The following is a 19,780-nucleotide window of genomic DNA, read 5'->3' as shown; positions in this document are numbered from 1 at the left end:
AGTGGGAAACGTCAGCTTATGAATACCCGGGATTCTAATCCCCGGGTAAACGGAATCATGGTTTAGAACGACCCGGGGTTTAGAACGACCCGGGGTTTAGAACGACCCGGGGTTTAGAACGACCCGGGGTTTAGAACGACCCGGGGTTTAGAACGACCCGGGGTTTAGAACGACCCGGGGTTTAGAACGACCCGGGGTGTAGAACGACCCGGGGTTTAGAACGACCCGGGGTTTAGAACGACCCGGGGTTTAGAACGACCCGGGGTTTAGAACGACCCGGGGTGTAGAACGACCCGGGGTTTAGAACGACCCGGGGTTTAGAACGACCCGGGGTTTAGAACGACCCGGGGTGTAGAACGACCCGGGGTTTAGAACGACCCGGGGTTTAGAACGACCCGGGGTTTAGTACGACCCGGGGTTTAGAACGACCCGGGGTTTAGAACGACCCATGGTTTAGAACGACCCAGGGTTTAGAACGACCCGGGGTTTAGAACGACCCGGGGTTTAGAACGACCCGGGGTTTAGAACGACCCGGGGTTTAGAACGACCCATAGTTTAGAACGACCCGGGGTTTAGAACGGCCCGTGGTTTAGAACGACCCGGGGTTTAGAACGACCCGGGGTTTAGAACGACCCGGGGTTTAGAACGACCCGGGGTTTAGAACGACCCGGGGTTTAGAACGACCCGGGGTTTAGAACGACCCATAGTTTAGAACGACCCGGGGTTTAGAACGACCCGGGGTTTAGAACGACCCATAGTTTAGAACGACCCGGGGTTTAGAACGACCCGTGGTTTAGAACGACCCGGGGTTTAGAACGACCCGGGGTTTAGAACGACCCATAGTTTAGAATGACCCGAGGTTTAGAACGACCCGAGGTTTAGAACGACCCGGGCTTTAGAACGACCCGTGGTTTAGAACGACCCGGGGTTTAGAACGACCCGGGGTTTAGAACGACCCGGGGTTTAGAACGACCCGGGGTTTAGAACGACCCATAGTTTAGAACGACCCGGGGTTTAGAACGGCCCGTGGTTTAGAACGACCCGGGGTTTAGAACGACCCGGGGTTTAGAACGACCCGGGGTTTAGAACGACCCGGGGTTTAGAACGACCCGGGGTTTAGAACGACCCGGGGTTTAGAACGACCCGGGGTTTAGAACGACCCATAGTTTAGAACGACCCGGGGTTTAGAACGACCCGGGGTTTAGAACGACCCATAGTTTAGAACGACCCGGGGTTTAGAACGACCCGTGGTTTAGAACGACCCGGGGTTTAGAACGACCCATAGTTTAGAATGACCCGAGGTTTAGAACGACCCGAGGTTTAGAACGACCCGGGCTTTAGAACGACCCGTGGTTTAGAACGACCCGGGGTTTAGAACGACCCGGGGTTTAGAACGACCCGGGGTTTAGAACGACCCGGGGTTTAGAACGACCCATAGTTTAGAACGACCCGGGGTTTAGAACGACCCGTGGTTTAGAACGACCCGGGGTTTAGAACGACCCATAGTTTAGAACGACCCGGGGTTTAGACCGACCCGGGGTTTAGAACACCCGGGGTTTAGAACGACCCATAGTTTAGAACGACCCGGGGTTTAGAACGACCCGGGGTTTAGAAGACCCGGGGTTTAGAACGACCCATAGTTTAGAACGACCCGGGGTTTAGAACGACCCGGGGTTTAGAAGACCCGGGGTTTAGAACGACCCATAGTTTAGAACGACCCGGGGTTTAGAACGACCCGGGGTTTAGAAGACCCGGGGTTTAGAAGACCCGGGGTTTAGAACGACCCGGGGTTTAGAACGACCCGGGGTTTAGAACGACCCGGGGTTTAGAACGACCCGGGGTTTAGAACGACCCATAGTTTAGAACGACCCATAGTTTAGAACGACCGGTTTAGAACGACCGGTTTAGAACGACCCGGGGTTTAGAACGACCCGGGGTTTAGAACGACCCGTGGTTTAGAACTACTGATGGTTTAGAACAACCCATGGTTTAGAACGACCCATAGTTTAGAACTACTCGTGGTTTAGAACTACTGATGGTTTAGAACGACCTGGGGTTTAGAACGACCCGGGGTTTAGAACGACCCATAGTTTAGAACGACCGGTTTAGAACAACCCGTGGTTTAGAATGACCCGGGGTTTAGAATGACCCGTGGTTTAGAACGACCCGTGGTTTAGAACTACTCATGGTTTAGAACGACCCGGGGTTTAGAACGACCCGGGGTTTAGAACGACCCGGGGTTTAGAACGACCCGGGGTTTAGAATGACCCGTGGTTTAGAACGACCCATGGTTTAGAACGACCCGGGGTTTAGAACGACCCGTGGTTTAGAACTACTCGTGGTTTAGAACTACTCATGGTTTAGAACGACCCGGGGTTTAGAACGACCCGGGGTTTAGAACGACCCGGGGTTTAGAATGACCCGTGGTTTCGAACGACCCATGGTTTAGAACGACCCGGGGTTTAGAACGACCCGGGGTTTAGAATGACCCGGGGTTTAGAATGACCCGTGGTTTAGAACGACCCGGACACACAGTGAGTGTGAGGCTTTCACTGCCTGATGTAGCTACTTTAATGCTGTTAAAATGTGTAGTGTAATATACTGGGCCGTTTTCCCCACGCAAGTCCAGTCTTACATCAAAAGATATAGTTAAGCAATATCACATGAGCAAAAGTGCTGTTTGACTTGACAATGAGTTAACATCTTGAGTCTTTTTGCTTTATTTTGTCAATAAAATGTCTAAACGAAAGCACAGCAGAACTGTTCTGCGTCTCCGAGCAACACATAGCAGAGCTTTATTCCTGAACGAGTCTGTTTTGAGCAAATCAGTTTAATCAATGATTCACTTACTGAATTAATCAGTCATTTAAACGAATCACGAATAAGCCACGACTGCATCTTCTGCAGTGCAAGGATGGATTTGTGTTTATACTGCTTTCATTATATTGGTAACAGTGTCTTATTATTCTGATTGAGTAAGACTAAGAAAATGCCATTATAAAGGTAAAATTGTATTTATTTTTATTACAATAGCACATATCCTGAAGAGCCTTGAAAGACGAAGCATGACTGACTCGGATGAAGAGTGAGTGCGGGAGAGCAGTACCTGCAGGGTCTGTCCAATGCGCTTCAGCGGAGCAGCTTTAACTGGAGGAATGAGGCTCGCCAGAGACGTCACTCGAGACAGAGGCTTCACACGCTTCGTGCTGGGCTCCTGCACACACACACACACACACACACACACACTGATGAACACCTCACACACACTGATGAACACCTCACACCTGTGCTGGGCTCCTACACACACACACACTGATGAACACCTCACACCTGTGCTGGGCTCCTGCACACACACACACACACAGGATCATATGATGTGAGGCAGAGCTGTCTACACTGGGATGGACAGGTTTCTGCGAGTCTTTGGCTTCCGGAGACGTCTCTGACTCATTCTGACATCAGCGCTGAGAGACATGCTAGGGTGAAACTCACTCACTCTGTGCACGTGTGTGAAATAAAGGCTTCTAGCTACAGAAACTCGATGACCTGTCTGTCTGTGATAATGATCCATCAGTCATATGTGCCGGCGTTTGAGCACAGAGTTCCTGGCCTTCAGCCACACGGTCCACAAGTCCTGGTCCAGAATCAGTGTTTTAACCCTCATCAGTGAGCAGTAACTATAGCAAACAAACAGAATTACTGTAAAACTAAGCACAACTAAAGTAGGCCTTTCAACATAACTGTGTCATAGAGGACTTACATCTGTGAAGAGTTCAGCTTCAGTCCCTCACAGATGATCAAGTCCAAACCCTTCAACTCTCTCACACACACGGTCAGACAACACTCAACCCTGAAATATTCTGCGTGCACTCTACCGACACAGGGACCCCAGAACAAGTAAAATCATTATAGACTGATCCAAAAATAACGCTTTTAACAATCTTGATCCTTACATTTGAAGTTTCAAGTCTAAGAAACAAGAATGTGCAAAATACTTTATACATGTTCATGTACCTTGAAATCAGCAACCCCCAGTGTTAATGAACCCTGGCAGTGTGTGTAGTGTGTGTGGAGTGCTGGTCAACACTGGGGGTCTGCTCGAGGACAGGGTTTCGAGGAGCTATGGGACCCTCTTGAGCCGAGATGTGGAGGCTTCTGTAAACGGCCATATAACCACAACCTTTATGGGCCATGACACGAAAAAGTCAATCAACTGGTGGTTTTAGCCCACAATGTTCATTCCTTACAATCTCAACTCTTATAGCACTAAAAAGACTGCTAGACAACTATCAAGATTCAGGACCGAAATCATGTAGAACATGCAAAACATGAAGACAAGCACTGTTATCATCAAAGCTTTCAGTGTGTGTTCACTGACAATCCAACACAATCAGCACTGTGCTTTATCATATCTATATAGGACAGTCATATAAGAGTCTGGAGAGAACACACACACACTCTCTCTCACTCACAATTCAATTCAATTCAGCTTTATTGGCATGAATGTGTACAATAGCACAATATTGCCAAAGCAATAGACATAAACAAACATATAGATAAATAAAAGTGAACAATAAAAAATAAAATAAAACAATTACTAAAATATCAAACAATCAAAATAATAATTATTTGAAAATTTGTACAATTATTTATTCATCTGAGGTTCCACTGGTTGTCCTCATTTCATGGCATGAGGAGACATATTTTGCAGCAATTATCTCACTCACTCACTCACACACTCACACACTCACACACTCACTCACTCACTCACTCACTCACTCACTCACTCACTCACTCACTCACTCACTCACTCACTCACTCACTCTCTCACACACACACTCACACTCTCACACTCACTCACTCACACACTCACACACTCACACACTCACTCACTCACACACTCACTCACTCACTCACTCACTCACTCACTCTCACACACTCACTCTCTCACTCTCTCACACTCACTCTCTCACTCTCTCACTCTCTCACTCTCTCTCACTCTCTCACTCTCTCACTCTCTCACTCTCTCACTCTCTCACTCACTCACTCACTCACTCACTCACTCTCTCACTCTCTCACTCTCTCACTCTCTCACTCTCTCACTCACACACTCACACACTCACACACACTCACTCACTCACACTCTCACTCACTCACACTCTCACACTCTCACTCATTTACTCACTCACTCACTCACTCACTCACTCACTCTCTCACTCTCTCACACTCACTCTCTCACTCTCTCACTCTCTCACTCTCTCTCACTCTCTCACTCTCTCACTCTCTCACTCTCTCACTCTCTCACTCACTCACTCACTCACTCACTCACTCACTCACTCACTCTCTCACTCTCTCACTCTCTCACTCTCTCACTCACACACTCACACACTCACACACACTCACTCACTCACACTCTCACTCACTCACACTCTCACACTCTCACTCATTTACTCACTCACTCACTCACTCACTCACTCTCACTCTCTCACTCTCTCACTCTCTCTCTCACTCTCACTCTCTCTCACTCTCACTCTCTCTCTCACTCTCACTCTCTCTCACTCTCACTCTCTCTCTCACTCTCTCACTCTCTCACTCACACACTCACACACTCACACACTCACACACTCACACACTCACACACTCACACACTCACACACTCACACACTCACACACTCTCTCACTCTCTCACTCTCTCACTCTCTCTCACTCTCTCACTCTCTCACTCTCTCACTGCTTATGCACGGTCTCTGAGTTAAATCATGACATTCGACTCATAGCATGTGCTTCCAGTCTCCTATCTCACTGGTGACCAGCAAAACAAATAAATTCCAAAATAAATCTTACATAACACATAACACCAAACCAGCCCATTCAGCCAATCACATTCAACAAACTGCCCCTTAAAGATCACCACCACATCAAAGTTTTCCATAATTCTCTACAATAGGCTATACGATACTGCAGATAAGACAACTATAATAAATTCTGTTAAAACCAACACAAACACTTGATGTACAATACTGACGGATAAGCAACTGAGGAACCGTGATCACCCACATCTTCAGCCATCTTGAGTCCTCTCATCAAACTATACTATGAACCCAACCAACCGGATCCAAAGGGAATAGGAACATCGAAGAGTTTAATGAAGGAAAGCATCAACCCTCGCAGAGCTTATAGTAGCTCTGTCTTGAAAGGTTAATTGATTATCATTAAAATTGAATATTGGCGCAATGTTCACTTGCGGAGCCCAGTGACTGTGCTCTGTCCCAAACCCTCGACAGATGCCTTGCTGTATACGGTCTATTCACACAAATATTGGGAAGTATAGTAAGATTGAGTGGCTTAGCCTGGAAGCTATTTTTGCTAATAAAGGAAATATGTCATCATTTCTCTTGATTCATTCTGTAATTAAACATCAGTGAGCTTATTTTGATGCATTCTGGGAATGATTTCTCAGCAAGGGTTAAAATGCTGCCTCAAAGGCCCCCTGAAATAAAACTTTACGTTTTTTAGCCTTTAGGTTATGAATAAGCTGATGGTGTGTCCCAAAACAACGACTTGATTCGCGTTTAGGAGATAGCATTCAAAACTTACAGTCTCTCACTTCCGCTAAAATGGATCGGGATTTTTATGACATCATCGCGGACTTCAGCTTCTCATCACATCTTCTGTCCAATCAAATGCTCTCTGGAATCTGAAGCTCCGCCCCTCTGCTATAGTAGAGTAGTAGGTACACGCATGCTCAGTGTCGGCTGCTCGTGCTCATCGGTTCTCTCAGCACAACATGTCTCGGTTCAGTGCACTGTTGGAGTTACTGGAGGAACATGTTGGTTTATTTAGACTTGGAGGGACTGTCAGCACATAACATTATTGGCCGATACTGATAACCGATAATTCTTTATATTTGAAAGCCGATAACCAATATATTGGCCAATAAATAGAAATCCGATTTTTTATATAATTTCTGAGAGCCTGATTACATCAATCCATGTCCCAAGCACACAATTACAATGTTCTTGTTATCATTTTATGTAGACTATATGACAGACTAGTGTTGCACTTTACTGTATTTTCCTTTTTGAAGTGATTCCAATCATATTTTAAGCAATTCAAACCCATCATGTTGAACAGTGCGCATCTGAAGTGTGTCAGCTGAAGGAAATAATCCATTATTTATCGACTTTAATATATCGGACAGATTTTTTTATTGGGCCGAAATAAACATATATCGGCCGATACCGATATGGTGGCCGATATATCGTGCATGGCATCTTTAGAAGCTGGCCAACACGAGGAGCCGTAGAAGGCAGAATACCTCGCTTTCCTTTGGGAACAGCTTTCATGTGTGTGTGATGCCGCAGAACGCCCTCTAGGAAGGCAGATCACTCGCTTTTAGACTTAAAGAACAAATATTATTACTGCATCCATAAAACTAAAAGCAGTTCTCATGGATGCCAGAAGATCAGACAAGCCCATCATGGGTTCCAGACTCAATCAAAGAGAAGCTGCAGATGTGTTCACAGGAGCTTCTGTAATTAAGATGAAAGCATGAGGAGTGATGGGTCGTCTGATGTGTTCTGGGAAAGCAAGCGCCACTCACTGATCAGGGTGCACCGCCACCAACACGGACATTATTCCCTGGGTGACACATAAGTCAAGGATATGTCCTAAGAGAAATCCTGCTCTGTGATTTTTTTTAAGAGTTTGTACTGTAATTCTGAAGAGTTTTAACATTAAGTATTCATAACAATATTGATGACTCATAAAGTAAAATGTAACTCTCAAAGAAAAGTCTCAAAGTTCTGTGTTAAAATAAATTTATATAAAGTAATTTTCTGTATTTTCACAGGTGTTTTACACGCATTTTGAAGAACGCCTCACATTTTACTGTGATTAAGGTAGAAGGAAATGCCCGTAAACTTTTCTGCCAGGACATTATCCATTTTTCTAGGGATTGTTTTCTCTATGAAATGTTTTGGCTGTGAGTTTTAACTGACCAAATTTGATCTATAATGCCTCATTTGTTTCTGTAACAGGCGGAAAGTAAAATTTGGGTAAAAAAGAAAAAACTACCTTGCGATTTCACATCATAGATGTATCAGTAAAACAACTTTCCTTTTCTGCAGTCAATCATCATATTGAAAAGCACAAGCGATACCAGAGACGACAGCTTAAAGGGCAGAGGATATTTCTTTTCAACCTCACAACTGATAGTGGGACACATTTACACCTACTCGTTCATTTATTCATTATTCTGTGCTGTTTTTTCCCTGTGTTGATGTATTTCCTATGCATTTTAATTGCTTAAATCTATAAAATGATTATTGAGCACACACAAAGCCAAAGCGGCAGCACATTCTCACATCACAGTGCCCTTATTATGCTTTTCAGATATTCCCTTTCATGCAGTGGTTAATAGAGCTGTTTGTGAATGTAAAAGCTCTGCAAAGTTTTACAGATCACAGTGCAGATAAATTAAGATCCTCCCTAAAAGAAAGAATCGATTCTGAACTGCTGTTGTCAGGAATTCCAGTCTTATTTCCGTAACTTTCATACGTAATGATGCAACAAATTTGCATAATGATGGTCTTCATCGGCTGCCCGCGAATGCATAGCTGATATAAAAAACTGGATGACTAGCAATTTCCTACTACTAAACTCTGCAAAACAAAACAGAGTTTCTAATTATTGGACAAATAACTTCCTCACGTAATAACCCAGAATACTGTCTAACACTTGATGGCTGCTCTGTCAAGTCTTCGTCGTCGGTTAGGAACCTGGGTGTGCTCTTTGATACCAATCTTTCATTTGAAAGTCACGTGTTTAGTATCTGTAAAACCACATTCTTCTATCTTAAAAATATATCTAAATTACGTCATATGCTCTCAATGACAAATGCGGAACAGTTAGTTTATGCGTTCATGACATCAAGGCAAGATTATTGTAATGCTCTACTGGGTGGTTGCCCTGCACGCTTAATAAACAAACTACAGCTGGTCCAAAACGCTGCAGCTCGAGTTCTTACCAGAACCAGGAAATATGACCATATTAGCCCGGTTCTATCAACACTGCATTGGCTGCCTATTAAACATCGTATACATTTTAAAATATTGCTGATTACTTACAAAGCACTAAATGGTTTAGCTCCCAGTACTTGAGCGAGCTCTTAACGCATTATAGTCCTTCACGTCTATTGCGATCTCAAAACTCCGGCCTGTTGATAATACCTAGAACATCAAAATCGACTGCTGGCGGTAGATCCTTTTCCTATTTAGCACCAAAACTTTGGAACAGTCTTATTAACATTGTCCGGGAAGCAGACACACTCTGTCAGTTCAAAGCTAGACTAAAAACACATCTCTTTGGCCTAGCATACACATAACACACTATAGACTTCTATAATTCAATGTTAGGCTGCATAGATTAGGTCAGCCGGAACTGGGAACACTTCCCTTAAATCCTGATGTACTCGTTACATCATAAGAAGAATGGCATCTACGCTAATATTAGTGTCTTTGTTTATCCCGAGGTTTACCGCAGTCCGCCGGATCCAGGCCGTATCCAGATCTGATGAAGGACCTGCGTCTGGACACACACACACACACACACTCCAGATCTGATGAAGGACCTGCGTCTGGACACACTCACTCACTCACTCACTCACACACACACACACACACACACACACACACACACACACACACACACACACACACACACACACACACACACACACACACACACACACACACACACACACACACACACACACACACACACACACACACACACACACACACACACACACACACACACACACACACACACACACACACACACACACACACACACTCCAGATCTGATGAAGGACCTGCGTCTGGACACACACACACACACACACACACACACACACACACACACTCCAGATCTGATGAAGGACCTGCGTCTGGACACACACACACACACACACACACACACACACACACACACACACACACACACACACACACACACACTCCAGATCTGATGAAGGACCTGCGTCTGGACACACACACACACACACACACACACACACACACACACACACACACACACACACACACACACACACACACACACACACACACACACTCCAGATCTGATGAAGGACCTGCGTCTGGACACACACACACACACACACACACACACACACACACACACACACACACACACACACACACACACACACACACACACACACACACACACACTCCAGATCTGATGAAGGACCTGCGTCTGGACGCGACGACAACGCAGTCCTGAAGTGTCACTAGTCTCTCCCTGTGAAGGCCTCCTTCCCTTTACCTCTGTACAGATAATCATTGCCAAAAAAGTTTCGGTTCACATGGCTACGTGGAAGCGATAAATAATTCTGTATTATAAAGTTTTAGACTAGACGGATTTCAGAAAAAGGGCCTTCTATAAGAAGTGAGGAGCATTTATGGGTACAAGTTAGGAACCAGCCTACCTTACATATTTTAAGGGTGCTGAGTCCAAAAAAAATGGTACCCAAGCGAAATTTTGAGTTTTTTACCTTCTAATTTGCATATCAAAATGGCCGCCAAATTGCCTATCTTGCTCAGTCGTTGGACCATTTTCCCCTAGTTTTTTTGTAAGTAGGCAATCAAGATGAGGAAATTAAGTTTCTAGATCAATAGTCAAGGGTCAGAGCAAAGATATAATGGAGGCTCACTGCCTTTTTATGTATATATATATGCAAAATACCAACTTTTAAAGTGAAATTAAACATTATTTGTGTCATTTTTTAAGGCCGACATAAATATTCAATCAATATCACTCTTAAATGTTCCCAGTGTATATATGACATGTGATGTATTCCATATTACATAATAACTAAGAAAAACACCATTGCAAGTTGTCTGAGATTTAATTTTTTTATGCAAATTAAGCATTTGTTCTCTAAATTCTAAGACGTGAAAAACCCAGGTGAATAGTCTCTCTGTCACTCACATGCACGCGTGCGCAGGCCGCACATACACACACCCCTCCCCCTCCGTGCACACCGCGTCTCCATGACAACGAGTGATCAACGTTGAAAGCAAGTTCGCAAAAGGTTGGTATCTCGTGAACATCTTTACACAATCACGCATTAAAAAGTAGTATAATCTTTTAAATTCTGAATATAATTTTGTCAGTGTGTTAATATCGACCCGAGAAGCGATGAACTTTTTGAAAGTTAACTAGTCACAAGTTTAAGGTAAGATGCACTTGGGCTGTCGATGTCAAAACACTAGCCTATAGCCTAAGCTGTGATTCAAATATGAAATAATGTTATGTCATTTTGACTTTTACACTGAATGTCTGCTGCTTCCAGATGAGTAGGCAGTAACGTTAGGCTATTGTATGGGGTAAATTTAGTATAATGATAGGGTGTGAAACTTGCACTGCTGTGGTATTTGTATAGAGTGTGAATTCTGTATAGAAGATGTGTAGATTGTAGAATCAATGTATAATGATTCATGGTGATCACAGGTTTTGAGTGCTAACGTAACATCTGTGAATCTGTGCCTTGCTCCAAATATAGGCTACATATCATAACACAATTACCCCTAAATAATAAAGATCTTCTAAAGTAAATTTAATGTTTTAAATTTAATTTTTCTTTGATTTTGCTTTTCAGCTTCAAATGGATCCAATAACAAACCTGAGACCGGTAGATTACAGCATTGTCTGCTTTTTTTGTTTAAGCAACAAGGGGAGTCTTAGTAATGCATCTGACCAAGGATTGGCAAAAGCTAGGTATGCCGCCAGAACCAGGAGAAATCTAAATGACTCAAAGAACAGTGTTTTGATTGATCGTGTTGAAGATGTATTGGACTCTGCTGCAGCCCAGAGTGTTGTATGGCATAAAATGTGCTATTCACACTTCACTGACACAAGCAAATTAGAACGTTTGCAGAAGACAGAGGGTTCTGAACATGCAGGTAGCAGCAGACAAACTGTACAAGCACAACCTTGCAGTAGCAGGTGTTCACTGCGAATGCAACTGGATCCAGTAGATTGGAGTTTATGCCTGTTCTGCCAAACAGATGTTTTGAAGAAACCATTGAGATCAGTAATGACAACAAAACTGAGTGATCAAATTATTCAAGTCAAGTCAAGTCAAGTCACCTTTATTTATATAGCGCTTTTTACAATACAGATTGTATCAAAGCGCTTCACAGTGATAACATGAAAACAATATAACAAAGTTTGTTTCTAAAATAAATTGCGTCAACGTCCACCTTAAGTATGGCAGATCAATAATATTATTGAATATTAAATGTTAAATGTCCCCAACTAAGCAAGCCAAAAGCCAAGGCAACAGTGGCAAGGAACCAAAACTCCATCAGGTGACAGAATGGAGAAAAAAACCTTGGGAGAAACCAGACTCAGTCGGGGGGCCAGTTTTCCTCTGGCCAACGAAGGAACAGTGCATGATTCGGGCAGCATTACAAGTCAGATTGGATCGGAACATTTAGAGTATTTTTGGAAGTCCAAGTATGCACGCCGGTCTTAAGACGAGTTGTTGAGGATCAGTGCCGTCCACCATAGAGAGTCCATATCGCCCGTGTAGAGTCGTCACTTCATAGGCTTTTTTTTATTCAAGCTTCGTCTTTAGACCATAACATTTATGTTCGGCTGGCTGGAGTGATTGATCTAATTGCAGCTGAGGCAAAATATCACTTAACATGTTTAAGAGCATTCATCAGATCTATGGACAAGACAAAGAAGGCAATACAAGAACACTCTGAAAACTCAGACTACCCAGACCTTGCGATGACATGGCTATGCAAAGAGCTGCAAGGGGCAGCAGATAAAGGACATGTACTACTTCTTGATGATGTCTGGGAACAGTATAAGGTACTCAGTGAAAAATCATCAACCACAATTCCACTCTCTTACTGCAGTAGAAGGGCAACATTTCGTGAAAAGTTGCAGTCACAGCTGGGTGACATCTTCAACTTTTTTCAACCTCTTGATAGCTGTTCATCCGAGCGAAAAACCATACTAATTCCGACAAAGTACACAAATACGGTGGCAAATACGGCAGTGTTGAAAATGATGGCTGAGGATGAGGATGAGAGTGAGAAAACATTGCCTCAATATGTGCCAACAGATGACAGTTTCTTATCACTTGTACATGTAGCACTGAAAATTCGTCAAGAGTTGATAGAAACCCCAGGCCATAAAGGTTTCTCTGTAAGTGAGGATGACGCCATTGCATGTGTCCCAGATAGTTTATATATGCTACTGAGACTAATCGTTGGTGGTCAAGAGGTACTTGAAAATGACAATTCTGAAAAAAATGAAGACCTTCTCCGTAGAAGAGTACTGAGCATAGCACAGGACCTGGTTTACTGTGTCAGTCGCGGCAGAAAATGGACACCCAAACATATCGGACTAGCTACTACACTACATCAGGCTACACAATCAAAACAGCTTGTAGAGTTATTCAACAAGGCCGGCCACTGTTTGAACTATGAGCAGGTGATGAAGGTAGACAATGCCTTAGCTGAGAGTACCTTAAAATCTATGGACCCAGCAACCGGTGCCATTATTCCATCAAAGATGGTAGCAAATCGATTCATCCATTACACTGCTGACAACATTGACATCCTTGATGAGTCCTTAGATGGAAAGAACACCTTTCATGCAACCCAAATGGCAGCCTGGCAACGGGGAAAAAAAGATATAGAACTTGACATGCTGAAGCCCTCCACTAGCCATACACTGGTTGTGCCAGATGTCCTGGAGAACTTGCACCACGTCAATGTACATTCTGCCACAAGCAAGCCAGTATTCACATCACATGTTAACAAGACCTGGTTTACAAAACCTAAAGGAGACAGTGAGTGTGTGAAACAAGCAAAAGCAACAGACATGGCTTTTTCCCTGCAACGTCAGGATTCTGAACCCAAACCTTCTTGGACTGTATTCAATCAGTCAGTCTCATCAAAGGAACCAGAGCAGACAGCAGTAGGATATTTGCCAATAGTCCTTGCTCCAGCTCATGCGTATGATACGCTCAATACAGTTGTGAAGAGGTGCATGGCAATATCATCACATTTTGGCCAGGAGCATACTGTCATAACAGTGGACCAAGCTCTTTACTGCAAGCTCATGGAACTGAAGTGGTGTGTTGAGGAATATCAGGGCAAGTTAATCCCTCGGCTTGGTGGACTTCATATTGCAATGAACTTCCTGAAGACTATCGGAGATCACATGGCTGGGTCTGGTCTAGCTGAAGTGTGGCTGGAGAGTGGATTGCTGGGGGAGGGTGCTGTGCAGCTTGTCATGTCAGGAAAAGCATACAACAAGGGTATGACAACTGACCTTGCAGGCCCTATGGCAGCTTTTGTTGCCAACATTCCTCGCGTTTGCTGCAGAATCAAACAAGGAATGCCATGATGAGATCTCTGCTATGGCTGCTGATGACAATTCTGAAACTATTCCTCAGTTGATAACATATCTGAAGCAGGAACAGTTTGACAGTCTCCTCAAAGATTTCATCGCAAGTAAATCTGAAGATGTCAACTTTGTTTTCTGGTGGAACTACATGGATATGGTCTCAACACTGTTGCAGTTTACACGAGCTCAGCGTGATGGGCTCTGGGAGCTTCATCTTCACTCCTTCAGCTGGATGTTGCCGTACTTCATGCGATATGACCACCTGAACTACACAAGATGGGGGCCAGTGTATATTGCTGAGATGCACCAACTCCCAGAACCTGTACTATCGGAGTTCCAAAGGGGCGACTTTGTTGTGAAGCGGTCCGATCAACGATTCAACCAGGTCGATTCAGACCAAGCAATGGAGTGGATCAATGGAACAGGGAAAAAAGGAGGGGGGATCATTGGCATTACTAAGACACTTTCAGCCCTTTACAGATGGACACTCTCCTACAACATTAGGTCCCATGTAGCAGAAGAGACACATTTGATGTTCAGCAACACCACTGAGAAAACCTACGTCCACAATGAAGCTACCAAATCCCGTGAAAAGAGAGACAACAGAGACGAAATGGCATTGGTTTTAGTCTTCAAAGGATTCAAGGTTTTTGGTTCAGTCTCACCAGGCTCATTGCAAAATCTCGCCACGAAAGACGTTGCCACAGAGGCTCTCCAAAGCTCAATACTTTCTGCCAAAGACCTAGGACAAGAAAAAGTGAATTCATTCATTGAGAAAAGGATGATTGTTCCTGAGGACAAAGATAAACCAGAGGTCCCAATCCATGCAACCCTACATAAGAGCAAAGCTAAAACATTTGCATCTCTGTATGAAGTGGCAAAAAATCCTAAAATCAAAGACAACAGAACCGTCGTAAAGGCTGACCGAAACGTCCTTAAACGTCTTGTTACTGCCTATGAGGCAGGTCGTCCAGTTGACTTGCCAGCTGTCCTAAAATACGAGCTTCTGCCAGTTCCCATATCCCTTGCTGAAATGAATGGGACCCTTCGCACTGGAAACAAGTCTGTATTGGTAAATAAGTTAACAGAAGACATAGTCTGTCCTGAGGCTATTGAACTTCCCGACATGTCATCTTGCCTCATCATAGATGGACAGGCACTGGTGGTTGCACTAGGAAAGCCAGACAAAGCAGTAACATTTGGAGATTTGGCTGACACATTTGTCAGAGCAGTATTGAAAGCAGGATGTTCCTATAAACGGATAGACGTTGTGTTTGACAGATACAGAGAAGAGACCATCAAGGGTGCTACCAGGACACGACGCACAAAAGCAGCTCAACCGATCAGAAGACTTGTTGAGGGTCGTGATGTGCATCTTCCGAAAAACTGGACCAACTTCCTGTCCCTCCCTGACAACAAAGCTGATCTTGCCAATCTACTCTCTGAAGAACTATGTGCTCAGGCACCAGATGATAAAGAGATAGTTGTTGCTGGTGGGTTCAGAGGCAAAGAAACAGAGGTTAGGTCATCGAAAGCAACAACCAACCTGACTCATCTGAGAGCCACACACGAAGAGGCAGATACCCGATTGGTATTACATGCAGTGCACTGCCAGTCAGACACAGTAGTCGTGTCATCTAGAGACACTGATGTGCTTGTGATTCTGGTTTCCCATTTCCCGCACGTAGCATGTAAAAAACTCTGGCTGTTGTCTGGTACCACAAGGAAGCCACAATATATACCAATTGATGCTGTTTTTAACAAACTGCCAAAGGATTCAGCACCAAGCCTTGTAGCATTTCATGCACTAACTGGTTGTGATACCACATCATACATTGCAAGTCACACCAAAAGTACCTCGTGAAAAGTCTGGAAAATGCACCATCAATTGCTCAGCAACCTCGGAATTGGTGATCTCACGGAGGAGACTCAGAGATCCTCAGAGGCTTTTGTCTGCAGAATATATGATGTGCATAAAACAGACTCTGTTGATGCAGCAAGGCATATACTTTTCTCCAGGACAGGTAAACCAGAAGCAATGCCGGCGACAAGCGATGCGCTCCACTTCCATCTGCTGAGAGTACACTACCAGGCAATGGTTTGGAGAAATGCTCACTATGCCACACCTGAGCTTCCTTCACCCTTGGACATGGGATGGAAACATGGCGGTTCAGGACTACAGCCCATTCTTATGTCACAGAATCCAATACCTGAAAGTTGCCTGGAAATGATCCTGTGTACCTGTAAAAATGCAAATGCCGAAAATCAGGGCTGTTATGCACTGCAATGTGTGCATGTCAGAGTGATGACCAATGTCCTTGTTTAAATGTGGAGTTGTAATCCTCAAGTTTACCAAGGCAAGGGGTAACCAAAGAACTTGGAAAAGGACTGCAGAAAGAAATACTAATCAAAATGAAATTCCAAAGACAAATGGCACACAAGCAAACTAGAAAGGTATAAAAACAATTTACCAAAAACAATTTACAGAGGGAGTAAACTACAGAACAAAAAATCTAACAGAAAACAGCAAAGCAATTAAGCTACAAACATGAAAGAAAATATACAGAAACAAGATGTGATCTGTAGATCTGTTCAAGGGAAGTTTCATGGTGTTTTTTTCCCTATTCACTTGGGTTTTTCAATGTTTGAATTAAGAGCATAAATGCTTTGTTTGCATAAAAAATTAAATCTCAGACAACTTGCAATGGTGTTTTTCTTAGTTATTATGTAATATGGAATACATCACATGTCATATATACACTGGGAACATTTAAGAGTGATATTGATTGAATATTTATGTCGGCCTTAAAAAAATTAACCAAATAATGCTTAATTTCACCTTAAAAGTTGGTATTTTGCATATATATATACATAAAAAGGCAGTGAGCCTCCATTATATCTTTGCTCTGACCCTTGACTATTGATCTAGAAACTTAATTTCCTCATCTTGATTGCCTACTTACAAAAAAACTAGGGGAAAATGGTCCAACGACTGAGCAAGATAGGCAATTTGGCGGCCATTTTGATATGCAAATTAGAAGGTCAAAAACTCACAATTTCGCTTGGGTACCAGTTTTTTTGGATTCAGCACCCTTGAAATATGTAAAGTAGGCCGGTTCCCGACTTGTACCCATAAATGCTCCTCACTTTCACTTTTTGTGTACATCCCATCTAGACTATTTTAAGGCCAGACAAGTCATTTGTTGAGGTCAGTTTGTAAAGAAAGACTACACGCCTGCGCACATATATAGTCAAACGCGCATACCTATAGACTAAACACGTCATACGCATGTGCACACCTATTTCATGGTTTGCGTTCTCGAGCCCCAGGCACTGCTGTTGTGCGGATGAGTGGCCGGAGCGCGTTAAGGGTTTTCTGTTAGAGCGGTGTCGTGTTAGCGGCCCCTAAGTTAATAACTAATGATCTTTAGAATGGAAGTGAATCAATCAAAACTAACTTTAGCTGGACAATAACTTTATTCTAGAGCTGCTGTGAAGCCAAAACAATCTCTGTTACTTCAATTTCCTATTATCACTGTAAAGCTGCTTTGGAACAGTCTATATTGTTAAAAGCGCTGTAGAAATGAAGGTGACTTGACCCGCCCTCAAACATAGTAGCTGGTTCATGTTGTGTACATATCGAGAAGACGTTGTTTTCTGCTCTGCAAAAGCCAATTCTCTTTGCAGACACTGTCAAAGGATGAGGATGTGAGGAGTCAGTGGTTAAAGTAGCACAGCGACAGCAGTATAACCTTCTGACGACTGCTTCTCACATCTCAGTGAGGTCTAAATGGGATTTACAAAACATCAAAGGGAATTCAGGGAATTACATTGAGATACTGTGGTTACTATTATTAACAACTGGAAGTTGTTTAAATTGTCCGTGGTGAAGAAGTCAGACTTAGTAGGTTGTATTCGTATTAAGAATTTCCACGACAACCTCAAACTGAGTATCACTGAGTATCGTCCTGCTCGAGTCGTCCTTGCGATGGTTGAATAACTAGTTCATCTAATGTTTCATCTTCGGACTCGCGCTCAGATTGATATGGCAAAATCAATGCCATCGTTACTGTCTTTACAGTGCGTGCAATCTCTGAGCTGTAGGAAGCCTCCGGAGCTGAAGTTCAGTTATGGTAATGGCCGTTTGTTTCCAAAGCGCACTGTAAGCAATCACAACAGACTAAGCTGTCTGGCCAATCAGAGCAGAATTAGGAACCTTTAAAATAGCGTAGCACTTTAAGGGTGTACTCACTTTAGGCGATCTGACGTTTGACTCCCAAAGTCTGGTTTGTTTGACAAGTGTGATCGCTCCGTACTGCTTCTATTACTACTTGGACAGAACCCTTTTCAATTAATTGAATTAAATCGAGTATATTTAGGCTTATACAGGTCTGGTTCTCACCTCACTGATGCACAGGAATTGTAGTTTGCGAGTAAAGCTGCAGATTCCTCAATCAAAGTCTTCCGTAATAATCTTCTGATACGTGCAGTACAATCATGTGAAAATCGATTTTAAAATGATGATTTACTCATTACAAACTCTAGCAGTCCATTGTGTAAAGTGATCCAGAGCTGACACTCCTGTATAGAGATGTATCTGTAAAACTCAGGATAAAAGAGCCAATGCAATCCATTAAGTCAATATGCAAAGATCAAGAATTTCATATCCCAATGTTTTCTATACGGCACTCTGTTTTTGCAGCAGGGGTCAAAGACCCCTGACAACACGCCGTTTATTAAGCCTGTTCACAGTGTTCATGTGAGGTCACTGCACTGATTCAGTGAGCGAATGAGTCACCTGCACTGATTCAGTGAGCGAATGAGTCACCTGCACTGATTCAGAGAGCGAATGAGTCACCTGCACTGATTCAGAGAGCGAATGAGTCACCTGCACTGATTCAGTGAGCGAATGAGTCACCTGCACTGATTCAGAGAGCGAATGAGTCACCTGCACTGATTCAGTGAGCGAATGAGTCACCTGCACTGATTCAGTGAGCGAATGAGTCACCTGCACTGATTCAGTGAGCGAATGAGTCACCTGCACTGATTCAGTGAGCGAATGAGTCACCTGCACTGATTCAGAGAGCGAATGAGTCACCTGCACTGATTCAGAGAGCGAATGAGTCACCTGCACTGATTCAGAGAGCGAATGAGTCACCTGCACTGATTCAGTGAGCGAATGAGTCACCTGCACTGATTCAGTGAGCGAATGAGTCACCTGCACTGATTCAGAGAGCGAATGAGTCACCTGCACTGATTCAGAGAGCGAATGAGTCACCTGCACTGATTCAGTGAGCGAATGAGTCACCTGCACTGATTCAGTGAC

General features: G+C 43.7%; 1 protein-coding gene across 5 annotated transcripts in view; it reads right to left on the bottom strand.

The window, feature by feature from the left end:
- arhgef3 (Rho guanine nucleotide exchange factor (GEF) 3) overlaps nt 1-19,780 on the bottom strand; it is a 118,000-nt gene that overhangs the window by 26,143 nt on the left and 72,077 nt on the right. For all 5 annotated transcript variants that reach the window (XM_056239990.1, XM_056239991.1, XM_056239993.1 and 2 more), the window contains one exon: nt 3,107-3,214. In XM_056239990.1, coding sequence (XP_056095965.1) covers nt 3,107-3,214 — 108 coding nt within the window. The remainder of the gene's footprint in view (nt 1-3,106; nt 3,215-19,780) is intronic.

This window comes from Rhinichthys klamathensis, unplaced genomic scaffold (assembly GCF_029890125.1).
Source record: "Rhinichthys klamathensis goyatoka isolate OS25496 unplaced genomic scaffold, OSU_Roscu_1.1 h1tg000578l_1, whole genome shotgun sequence".
Classification (NCBI taxonomy): Eukaryota; Metazoa; Chordata; class Actinopteri; order Cypriniformes; family Leuciscidae; genus Rhinichthys; species Rhinichthys klamathensis.
This window is presented reverse-complemented; position numbering and strand designations above follow the sequence as displayed.